General features: G+C 41.6%; 1 protein-coding gene across 1 annotated transcript in view; it reads right to left on the bottom strand.

Moving 5' to 3' along the window:
• Positions 1 to 13216, bottom strand: part of LOC138949071 (LIM/homeobox protein Lhx9-like) — an 85120-nt gene that overhangs the window by 47827 nt on the left and 24077 nt on the right. The window contains exon 3 of the mRNA XM_070320803.1: positions 3123 to 3484. Within this exon, the coding sequence (XP_070176904.1) occupies positions 3123 to 3484 (362 nt within the window). The remainder of the gene's footprint in view (positions 1 to 3122; positions 3485 to 13216) is intronic.

The raw sequence follows: 13216 nt of genomic DNA, 5'->3' as shown, positions 1-13216 counted from the left end.
TTTTTGGAATCAGAAAATGACGAAGAATAAGATTAACTTTTTTTTTGATCGTTGATTAAAAAAATAATTTTAATTACAAGTTTCCGATTTTTAATGACCAAACTCATTCATTAGTTTTAAAACCACCAAGCTGAAATGCAATACCAAAGTCCGGCCTTCGTCGAAGATTGCTTGGCCAAAATGATTGTCAATCAATGTGATTAAAAAATGAGGGTGTGACAGTGCTGTCTCAACTTTTACAAAAAGCAGGATATGACGTCATCAAAGACATTTATCAAAACAATGAAAGAAATGTCCGGGGATATCATACCCAGGAACTCTCATGTCAAATTTCATAAAGATCGGTCCAGTAGTTTAGTCTGAATCGCTCTACACACACACGCGCACAGACAGACAGACAGACAGACAGACAGACACACACACACACACACACACACACACACACACACACACACACACACACACACACACACACACATACACATACACCACGACCCTCGTCTCGATTCCCCCTCTATGTTAAAACATTTAGTCAAAACTTGCCTAAATGTAAAAAGAAGGAAAAGAACAGCAGCAAACTTGATACAATGTTATTCTTTGTGCTTGCGGATAAATAAACAATAGATTTGCTGTTTAAAACATAGTGTTACGTGAAATGGGAGCAGATTGGAATCGATCCTACAAATGTTGCAACCCAAACTCAGAATTGTGCATACTACTAATACTAAAAGAAGTGCTTTCTATCTCATTTAAGAAACAAGGTAGTTATGCAAGCTGCCGTTTGAAACAGGTTAACTCTGAGCACATATCACGGTCTTTGGATTTGTTCTTAGTACAGTGGAACCCCCCTTTTAAGACCCCCTTTTAAGACCCCCTTTTAAGACCCCCCAATTTAAGACTTCCTAACCTCTAAGACCCTGTTTTCTCAGACTTTGTGTTTATAATCTCTGTAAATTTACCCCCATGTTAAGACTCCCTCCCTCCTTTTTAAGACCTGATTGTCTCAGATTTATGGAGGTCTTAAAAGGGGGGTTCCACTGTACCACCCATCGCACTCGTCTCAAACTGACCAGCCCACCGGGAACCCTGCAGTGCTAATACTGGGCCCTGCTGGTCACTCTCCAGTGAGTGTCCAGTAACGTGTTGTCCCATCCATCACACCAAGTAGCGGACCTGTCAACAACTGCACAATGTTGTGCACACATCTATAGCACGAGCAGCTCGGCACCTGTGCTCTTGACTGATGATTCTAGTGCTAACGGGGCGGACAGTGTTGGCTCGAGTGCTGCATTGCGAGGTTGTATGGTATATACTAAAGCTAGCAGATTGTGGACTCAACTTGTATTGCTTGATGATTCCTCATTCACACACACACATACATACACACTCCCCTTTCCACAACTGTAATGACAACACAAATACAATTGTTTGTTTGCTTAACGCCCAGCCGACCACGAAGGGCCATATCAGGGCGGTGCTGCTTTGACATATAACGTGCGCCACACACAAGACAGAAGTCGCAGCACAGGCTTCATGTCTCACCCAGTCACATTATATATTATTCTGACACCGGACCAACCAGTCATAGCACTAACCCCATAATGCCAGACGCCAGGCGGAGCAGCCACTGGATTGCCAATTTTAAAGTCTTAGGTATGACCCGACCGGGGTTCGAACCCACGACCTCCAGATCATGGGGCGGACGCCTTACCACTAGGCCAACCGTGCCGGTCTCACAAATACAATAAAAACAAAGAAACGAGGAACTGTCATAAAACACGAGTGTTTGGTATGATGACATAAAACATGTACGTGTTAGAAACAAAATACCATGGATTCGTCTCTCTGTGGTTCTCATCTGCAAGCTATAAACTCGTTGGTATCATTTATAGATTAGTTCTAACTACCCAAAATCATGGCCTTTGCTGTGCCGATAATAAGGCTTATATATCTAGATCTTTGAAAGTCAATGTTGATAAATAGCAATATTGCAAAAAGAGGTGTTCCAACAACTGCAAAGCTGCTAACAAGACTCTCACGAAGTCGTTAGCGCAGGTACAGGCCACGGACGGCAGCATAAAGAGAAACTAAACGAGAGCTTCAACGCTTTCAATAACGCGTTTTGCCCTTGAAAAGCCCTGTTACCAAACGTGTTCAGTGAAAGTTAAATAACCCAAGAGAGATCGCAACAGAGTCTTCACAGCACGAGACGACGATAAGCTAAGAGTTGTCCACAACCTACGCTGAACCAGGGCGTCAAGATTGTAGATCTAGATAACCGCAGTCCGAGAGGGGAAGCTCTTTGCTCACTCTCCCGTCTTACGTCATCTCGAGGGTTCTCGCGAGGCCCGCCGTCATGCTATACCAGGGTCCCCTGCTGGGTCACGTGGTGCAGTTATCGAGGACCGTTTGTTGAAGCGGCGAGAGTGATTACAGAGTGGTTGGGCGTGAAGTAGACTTTGAGTTTGGAATCTATGTGTTGTAGTCTGTCTGTGTGTCTGTGTGTCTGTGTGTCTGTGTGTCTGTCTGTCTGTATGCCTCGTCTCTCTCTTTGCATTGACTAGCTAAAATGATGGTGCAGTTAAATCCGATGGTTTTGTGTGTGTGTGTTTTTGTCATGGAAGGAGAACCGGAAAGTTTTTGTCGATTAACATTGTTGCCACGTATCCGAAGCAAAAGGAATGGAAGCAATACGATTTAAACAATTCGATCACAACCAAGATGCTCACATGTCATCTCGTGACAGTTAAAAAACACAATGACTTAAACTCTTCAACCCATTCGCAAGCTGGAAACTTTACTAAAATTAAATGTTTAAATATACGGATGTTACACAGACAAAAACTCAGCAAGGTACGAAGGTAGACAATGTGAGACAAACAGACAAATATAAATAGACTTCAAAAAGCAAAAGGGACAAAAATCAACAACAATAAGAAGTAAATTTCGACAATGTAACTGTAAAAAGTATCCAACCAACCAAAATAAACGTTAAAAATAAACACAGAAAACTACCAACCGAAAACCAACGAACCTACATAAGACAACAAATCAACCAATCAACTCACAAAATAGCCGAAAATAAAAAAAGAACGAAACAAGAACACACACAACACACTCACCCAAACTGGTACATCCATCGCCATCCGACAGCGGACTCTTCCTCTTGCGGGGCCTGCCTTTCTGCACCGCGCCCACCCCGTTGTAGAACGGGACAGACCCGTTCGGGGAATGGCCCAGGTGACCCATTCCGGCTCCGGGACTGAGGCTGGGAATATAATCCCCCTGAAAGATGAGTTCATAGTCTGTGCGGCAATAGATGAGGTTGTCCCGAAGGCCGAATTCCTCACCAGGTGTGAGAGTCCGGTTGCAAGCAGAACAGGCGAAGCAGCCGAGGTGGAACACCTGATCTCGTGCTCTCATCACCAGCTCGTTGGCTGAGATGCCCAGCTGACACCGCGAACACCTCTTGATGGCGAACCGTCTGTGGACAGAGAGAAAAGAGAGAAATGAACAGTTTGATGATGATGTTGTTATGATATAGCTTCTTCTGGTTCTCGTTGTTTTTTGTTATTTTGTTTCTGGGCGGGGATGTAGCTCAGTCCGTAGACACGAGTGTACGTGGGAGTTTCAGCCCACGAACGCAGAAGAAGAAGAAGAAGAAGAAGAAGAAGAAGAAGAAGAAGAAGTTATTTTGTTTACGTTTTTTCTTCATTTTTTATATTTAGTCAAGTTTTGACTAAATATTTTAACATCGAGGGGGAATCGAAACGAGGGTCGTGGTGTATGTGTGTGTGTGTGTGTGTGTGTGTGTGTGTGTGTGTGTAGAGCGATTCAGACTAAACTACTGGACCGATCTTTATGAAATTTGACATGAGAGTTCCTGGGTATGAAATCCCCGAACGTTTTTTTCATTTTTTGGATAAATGTCTTTGATGACGTCATATCCGGCTTTTCGTGAAAGTTGAGGCGGCACTGTCACGCCCTCAGTTTTCAACCAAATTGGTTGACATTTTGGTCAAGTAATCTTCGACGAAGCCCGGGGTTCGGTATTGCATTTCAGCTTGGTGGCTTAAAAATCAATTAATGACTTTGGTCATTAAAAATCGGAAAATTGTAAAAAAAAATAAAAATTTATAAAACGATCCCAAGTTACGTTTATCTTATTCTCCATCATTTGCTGATTCCAAAAACATATAAATATGTTATATTCGGATTAAAAACAAGCTCTGAAAATTAAATATATAAAAATTATTATCAAAATTAAATTGTCCAAATCAATTTAAAAACACTTTCATCTTATTCCTTGTCGGTTCCTGATTCCAAAAACATATAGATATGATATGTTTGGATTAAAAACACGCTCAGAAAGTTAAAACAAAGAGAGGTACAGAAAAGCGTGCTATCCTTCTTAGCGCAACTACTACCCCGCTCTTCTTGTCAATTTCACTGCCTTTGCCATGAGCGGTGGACTGACGATGCTACGAGTATACGGTCTTGCTGAAAAATGGCAGCTACTTGACTAAATATTGTATTTTCGCCTTACGCGACTTGTTTCAATTTTGTTTTGTTAAAGGGGGTGGGGGTCTTGTTCTTGTTTTTGTTCTTCCTGTGTTCTTCTTCTTTCGTTGGCGCAACTCGAAGGGAAATTAGAGGCAGCCACTTTTTGCCCGAGACAATGTCATCTGGCACATTTTCACATGCACAACCACACACAAAATCATACACGCACAAAAGTTGTCGAATTTCGAACCTAAAAACAGCACGAGCTGAACAAAACACGATACAAGCATACACGCTTGTGTGTGTCCTCTAAGTCGTGACACAGTCAGCCCTGTTTAAACTCTCATAAATTCTGATTCATACACGCTGTAGGGCTGAGGTTGGACCAAGCAAAGAAGTAACGTATACGTGTAGGGAGGAACAGAACAGAAGGCATAGGGGGAAAACAAGAGAGTCTGATGACCAAAACGTGTGAAGGTATGCAGGCATGTTACGCATTAAGTCGTACGGAGCTGTAGGTCACGCACTGAGTGTACGGAAACACACTTCCGGTCCCAATGACCATCATCGGGACTGACAGAAACGAGACGCACTCAATAATTATGAGGTTCATTGTGGGAGTCTACAAGTCGTTTTACCTTTGGAGCAATCTGCGAGGTTGGAATAAAACTGAGCAAACAAACGTACACACACACACACATACACACACATACACACACACACACACACACACACACACACACACACACACACACACACACACACACACTTCTTAGCGAATCACCACATCATGTCCCAAATAGTTTCTTAGACAGGGGACAAAAACACACACACACACACACACACACACACACACACACACACAATTCTAACCACCAATGATTTGTAGACTTAAGGGGGGAAACTCCCAAGATTGCTGCACTAATATTTCATTATCCGCTGACAATTATGGTGGCAGTCTGATGAGAAAACTTTCTCCAAAATGACGTTTATGTTTGCAGGCTTGACGCACCGGATACTATATTGCCTGTTGTGGTGCAAACATGTTTACACTCGATAATTATGTGTTTTAAAGCTCAATTTTGAAAAGCAATTCCGTGTTAAACAAAACCAAAACTTGTGCAAGTATGTTTTCGGCTAAAAAGCAATGAAGCATTCCTTATAAAACACATGCCGGGATACCTGGCCAAGACAAATCTGACCCAGTGGACAAGCAAAGAAAAGGGTTTATGCCCTTTTAAACGTTGAGCTATCAAGGCCAACCGTCTACTACACCCATACCATACGCATTTAGCACAGCCGCGGAGGTGGTCTCGGCCAGCCAGATGCATGATGGGTTTGCCAGGACGGCCATTTCCTGTCTCGGGACAACAGCCGGGACCGCACTGACTGACATGAAGAGCAGGTATTGGTTGCCCCTGACACGTGCGCCGGGGACCATTCACGCTCGGATCGTCAATGGGGGGAGAAATGTGTGTAAAAGGGTAGAGGTGTGATGATAGGGGTGGAGGTAGAGAGATGGTGGTATGTGTGTCACAGTGTGTGTGTGTGTGTGACAGTGTGTGTGTGTGTGTGTGTGTGTATTTGTGTGGCTGTGTGTGTGTGTGTATTTGTGTCCGTGTGTGTGTGTGTGTGTGTGTGTGTGTGTGTGTGTGTATTTGTGTGTCTGTGTGTGTGTGTATTTGTGTGTCCGCGTGTGTGTGTGTGTGTGTGTGTGTGTGTGTGTGTGTGTGTGTGTGTGTGTGTCTGTCTGTCTGTCTGTCTGTCTATTTGTGTCTGTAATAGCAAACAAGGAAACCTAATGACTTGTTTGTGTTTTAGAGTCCTAAATGTTCAAGTGTTTAGGCAAAACAAAAAAGTCTGTTTACGGTATCCCGACCGACTCTATTTTTTCGCGCGACCCTAGATTTTTTTTTGGCATTTGGGAAAAAAAAAAAAAAACGTCTTTGTTTTTTTAAAAATAACTTAAAAATATGGTTTTTGAAGGATTTTTTTTTTTAAATTAAAAAAATCCCGACCTACCGACCCTATTTTTGTGGCCTATGTTACCGTAAACAGACTATTTTTTTGTGTGGCCTTATCAAAAACCAAAAACATCTGAAAGACATCAAAAGCAAAAACAAGTTTATTACGCAACAAGAGTTGTTAAAACACACACACACACACACACACACACACACACACACGCGCGCACACTCACAAACGCGCGTGTGTGTGTGTGTGTGTGTGTGTGTGTGTGTGTGTGTGTGTGCGTGTGTGTGCGTGTGTGTGTGTGTGACTGTGTGTGTGTGCGCGTGTGTGAGTGTGTGAGTGTGTGTATGTGTGTGTATGTGTGTGTGTGTGTGTGTGTGTGTGTGTGTGACAGTGTGTGTGTGTGTGTGTGTGTGTGTGTGTGTGTGTGTGTGTGTGTGTGTGTGTGTGTGTGTGCGTGTTGGGAAGGTAGGAGCGAATCAGAATTGTTTCAGTTCTCGACTATCATTGCTTCGCCGTTGGTATGTCTGCGTTCTGGGGCTATGAGTGAGTACGTTTCGAGAGGGTACGGTTGGAGGGTAAGTTGAATAATTTAGATGAGAGATTTTTGCGGACTGCCTTGCTTTGTGGATTGGTTGTGCATAGGCTGAAGTTAATGTATGCCAACTATGAAGTAACTCGGTCAACAAATGTAGAAGTTAATAACATTTTTTAGGGTGGCATTGGTTTGGGATCACCCCGTATATTAATAGCGCTTACTTGCCTTCATTTTTTAAATCTGATATTAAAGTGATATTGAGTGTTGTTTTCTTGCAAATGACCAATGTAACTGTTCCATGTTACAGCAACGCACCACAAGCATATCATAGACAATGCATATTGTCAAACCAGGTAAAGACAATGCATGTTGTTAAACCAGGTAAAGACAATGCATGTTGTTAAACCAGGTAAAGACAGTTGTGGGGGACATGTATCTCTCAACATGATCATTTAAATTATTCGCCAACGCGTAACATAATTACAAAACTGAACATAAGTCACTTAGGGTTGTTTGGGAAAAGCTCCTTCGCACGGAATCGACTTAATAGTTTCTTTTAAAAATCAGATAGCGTAAAGCTATATCAAAACATTTAGTCAATTAGTCGGCCTAAAAATTGAGAATATCGACATTGAAATCCTATAACAGTCGTCATCGACACGACTAAAACCTGGTTAACCGAACCCCGTAAACCGAGACGGCAATGGCTTTATACACCCACTGAACACTTCCCGGTTAGCACAGAACAAACAAACAAACGGACGAACAAACAAAAACCACACAAATAAACAAACAAACGAACGAACGGTCCAATTCTTCCTATCCAAGAAACATACACATCTGGGAACAGGCTGTGACTGCCTTTTTAAATAACATATAAGTTCACAAAACACCTTTCGTTCAGGGTGTGTCTGAAATCGTCACAGACAACCGGCGAAAAGAGCAGCAGTCTGGGGCCCCGGTAGCTCAGCGTACCGGACTTGTGATCCTATGGTCGCGGGTTCCAATCTGGGCCGGGACGGACACGGGTCAACTTTATGTGCAGACCCAGAGACGTTATCCATGTCCCACCCTCATGTCAGCCTAGCGGCACGTAAAAACCCTCGGTCATTCTGCCATAAGTGCTGATGGCTGTTACCACCTAAACACGCATACACTAGTGTATCGCATCTAAAGTCGGGGTAAAACCCGGGAACATGCCCCTGATGGCTTTGCCGTGAAGGTGTTAAACTTGAATTTCTCTCGAGCAGCAGTCGACTCATTTTCTCAAGAATGGCGTCACGGGTAATCCCCAGAGAAAAGAACACCCACATCCGGGTCCTCTGTGGCAGGCAGTGACTTTCCTTCAGGGGTGAGTTCACACGCTGCTCAAGTTTCAATTTTCCCTGTGACGTGTATCTCGCGCTGGGGAAGTTTATATAGTGGTCACAGTGATCACATATCGTCCCAATTTAACACAAAAAGAGAAGGAAGATCCATCATCCAAATGAAAACAAATCGCGTAAGGCGAAATTACTACATTTAGTCAAGCTGTGGAACTCACAGAATGAAACTGAACGTAGTCCGCCGCTAGTGCAAAAGGCAGTGAAAGTGACGAGCCTGTTTGGCGCGGTAGCGGTTGCGCTGTGCTTCATAGCACGCTTTCCTGTACCTCTCTTCGTTTTAACTTTCTGAGCGTGTTTTTAATCCAAACATATCATATCTATATGTTTTTGGAATCAGGAACCGACAAGAAATAAGATGAATAAGTTTTCGGAAATTTAATTTTGATCATATTTTTTTTTTTTAATTTTCAGAGCTTGTTTTTAATCCAAATATAACATATTTATATGTTTTTGGAATCAGAAAATGATGAAGAATACGATTAACGTAAATTTGGATCGTTTTATAAAAACTTTTTTTTTTACAATTTTCAGATTTTTAATGACCAAAGTCATTATTTAATTTTTAAGCCACCAAACTGAAATGCAATAACGAAGTCCGGCCTTCGTCGAAGATTGCTTGCCCAAAATTTCAATCAATTTGATTGAAAAATGAGGGTGTGACAGTGCCGCCTCAACTTTTACAAAAAGCCGGATATGACGTCATCAAAGACATTTATCAAAAAAACGAAAAAAAAACTCCGGGGATATCATTCCCAGAAACTCTCATATCAAATTTCATAAAGATCGGTCCAGTAGTTTAGTCTGAATCGCTCAAAACTTGACTAAATGTAACAAGTCGCGTAAGGCGAAAATACAATATTTAGTCAAGTATAGCTGTCATTTTTCAGCAAGAGCGTATACTCGTAGCATCGTCAGTCCACCGCTCATGGCAAAGGCAGTGAAATTGACAAGAAGAGCGGGGTAGTAGTTGCGCTAAGAAGGATAGCACGCTTTTCTGTACCTCTCTTTGTTTTAACTTTCTGAGCGTGTTTTTAATCCAAACATATCATATCTATATGTTTTTGGAATCAGGAACCGACAAGGAATAAGATGAAAGTGTTTTTAAATTGATTTGGACAATTTAATTTTGATAATAGTTTTTATATATTTAATTTTCAGAGCTTGTTTTTAATCCGAATATAACATATTTATATGTTTTTGGAATCAGCAAATGATGGAAAATAAGATAAACGTAAATTTGGATCGTTTTATAAATTTTTATTTTTTTTTACAATTTTCAGATTTTTAATGACCAAAGTCATTAATTAATTTTTATGCCACCAAGCTGAAATGCAATACCGAACCCCGGGCTTCGTCGAAGATTACTTGACCAAAATTTCAACCAATTTGGTTGAAAAATGAGGGCGTGACAGTGCCGCCTCAACTTTCACGAAAAGCCGGATATGACGTCATCAAAGACATTTATCAAAAAAATGAAAAAAACGTTCGGGGATTTCATACCCAGGAACTCTCATGTCAAATTCCATAAAGATCGGTCCAGTAGTTTAGTCTGAATCGCTCTACACACACACACAGACAGACAGACACACACACACACACACACACACACATACACCACGACCCTCGTCTCGATTCCCCCCTCTACGTTAAAATATTTAGTCAAAACTTGACTAAATATAAAAAGTATGTAGGAAGGTATGGGGGCAAGAGTTTTAGTATTAATCGTGTGCGTTGATGAATTGTTCAACTTTTTTTTTTTACTTTGCGAGAAGCGGTTTCTAATCCCTTGCAAATTCATTCTTGAGTTGTGAGACTTTTGTAGACCACGGATTTCTTAATACTCAGAAGGCCTTCGTGCAAACAGAGTGGCTGACATATTGTACGATCATGCTGTAAAATCAATAAATCAGCTTGCTACTATATAGACGCAAATCAATTGATGTGTGAACAAATGAGGCCAAATCTTGTAACTCATAACAAACACGTTCGTTCTTAAAAAAACCCCATGTATGAAACACCTGGCACCCACCATTATTAGTAGCTGCAGCTTACCTGATTGGACAGCACGGATTTAAGTTCAAAATGTGTTGCTACTTTCTTATTCATGTTGATAATGTAACAATAACGTGTGTAAATAAAACACTGTGTATGCCGAAACAAACCGAAAACCGTCATCCTTTTTCAACTTCCAGCTCGGTATCTTTATCCCGTTCTGTTTTGAAAACATACAAGGCGGTAACTGTTTTACAAACACCCCGGGCCCACCAGACCCCAAGACTGCCACATGCAACTTACATCTCCTATTGCGGGCCCCCTGCCTCGATACCCCGCTGCGACCACCTGGGTTTATGCACCCCATACCTTTACCTTTCCACACCCACGGCTTCCCCTTTCCCCTCCCTCCGCGAGGCCCACACCTACTCTGCACAGGTACGTAAGCGAGGTTGCGGTCGCACGTGCGGGTTTGTGAAAGAACCCTGTTGGTGGTGGTGTTTTTTTGTGTGGCGAGAGAAGCATTTGGTAAAGCTATGGAGGAGTGTAGTGTTGGGGCACCCCATGCCACCTGCACTGCCGACTTGCCTGGGATAGCTTGGCCAGATTCCTGTGTTTGTAGATCTTTTAGAGTCGAAACAAGCTCATTCTTTAAGAGCTTACCGTCTGTGACTGGTGGCAAACTTGAATGAAAAGCTCTTATGTCCTTTCAGAATCATTAAAACCCAAGGCCGCAGTTGGTGAGCGCACGTGGCCCATTCCATGTTTTGAGTTTATCACTTGCCCAGACTCATGTGTTTATAGACACAGACTTTTTCTTTTGGTTAAAGTGTGGTATATGATTTGTTCAGAAATGTGTGTTTGTAGGCTTACACGTTTTTTTCCGAATGTGTTATATGATTTGGTTTCCAGATACAAGTGTTTGTTGGCGCATTCTTTCCTTCGGAGTCAAAACAAACTCATTATCAAACGATCTGTAAATGATTGAAGAAGCTAAATGTGAAAAGCGCATTCTTAGCATGTACATGTGCAAAACTAGTGCTAGGGCCATATCAACATTCTCATCAATTGGCAACATATAACCAAGCATTGCCAAAGCAGGGCATTTTATAAATCGGAAATCCCGGCTCCTTTTTAACAATTCTTACTCGTAATGTAGTTCAAACTCTAAACAAACTCTAAACAAAACAACAGTGGCTTCTTTTCAGAAAGCCAGACACGTTGAACAATTTCAAACTCTGAAAAATTAATTAATTTAAATACAGCAGCTTTCTTCTATGAGTGCAGACGCGTTTTTCATTACAAACCATAAACTTAGCAACCGTAAAGCATTTGAAAAATGAAAATAATTGTGAAGCTTTTCAAGAATACACAAAAAAAGGTTATTTATTTTAACGTTTAATAATATACAAAAACGAAGGATTCACTGGTTATACGTTGACCTAGTGGTACTTATAGCGGGCGGACACACACACCCAATAGTGTGACAATCAACAACAAAAGAAAAAGAACTTAGCTCGCAGAAAAGATGAATAACTATATAACGTTTCAAGTATTATCTTCTTTAAAGAGGAAGAAACTTAAGCTTAGTAAAGATTAATAACTAAATGTTCACATGTTATTTTCTTTTAAAATAAATTGTATATCTTTAAAATGTGAAGGCACACCTCAGCATCCTAACACAGCCCTTGCTGGAAGCCTCCAGCTGCACGTGCGGCCAATTGTGTGTGTCAGGAAATGTCGGGTAGCTCGATAGCTCACGGGGTGGCGGATGCTGCAGCCAGGAGACTACCATTTGATGAAGACGGCACGGCTAGAACCGGAAGTCTGCGATGGGGGGAGAAGAAGGAAGAGGAAGCCAGCCACCTCCAAATAACACCCGTGTCAGAAACTTGTTTTGTATCCCTGTGGTTTGTGTTGGTACATAATTGAAATATTTGCCACAGTGATCGAAGTAGTGTAGTTGGTATCGTTGGTAGTGTATTTACCACTTGTCCTGCATCTGTGTACATATTTTTTTTAAGAACTCTTTTGTCATTTGTTGAAAATCAGAAATCAGCTTGAAGAAATTACACAGTTTTCCGACCAACTTGATGGATCTTGCGCCGTGTGTTCTCTTCTCCTCCCATTCTGCTGCATGTATTCTTTCGGAGGCCGGCTTTTTTTTATTTTTTATCTATTTAACTTTTTAATCTCAAATGGAAACTATTTAGATGCCATTAACCCCATTTTTTTTTAAATCGAGTGTTACCAAAAAAAATCGATGGTCAATATCAAAGTCAAAATAATGCAGAGCTCGGACAGAAGTTGTCATTTGAATTGTCCAACCGATAAAAATCCGTTGCTCAGTTTGTCAGATAAGCCGAAAATCGATCAGAAAATTATGCAGGGTGTTTTTTCTCTCAACATTCTTACATTGGTTTCTGTCGATGCTAACTGCGTTTCACTGGTGTCATTTAAAAGGGGACGTCACCCAACATCTTGCGTTTAGTCACTAACCCAAAATAAAAACAAAAGCATACACAAAACCCCCAAAACAAGCGATTATAACCTTAAACATATAAAACGTGCATCCATTGTTATAGCCGTGATGACAATAGAATACCAAAATGTTGGAGTGGGGGTGGGCGTGGAGGGGGTAGGGGGATGAGGGTACTGTAGGTGGGAAGGGGTGGAAGGGTTAAATCGTGCGGATTCCCGCAGGCAGACACATCCGAGTAGCAATAGACTTATGTGCAACAAAGCTGAGAAAAAAAGGGTCCCCAAACAACCCAACATTCCTACAAACCAACTTTGTGCCACAAGCGTCCTTATTCACGATAACACT

This window comes from Littorina saxatilis, linkage group LG15, assembly GCF_037325665.1.
Source record: "Littorina saxatilis isolate snail1 linkage group LG15, US_GU_Lsax_2.0, whole genome shotgun sequence".
NCBI classification, from domain to species: Eukaryota; Metazoa; Mollusca; class Gastropoda; order Littorinimorpha; family Littorinidae; genus Littorina; species Littorina saxatilis.
Note: the sequence above shows the minus strand (reverse complement) of the source record. Positions and strands in the feature narration are given on the sequence as shown.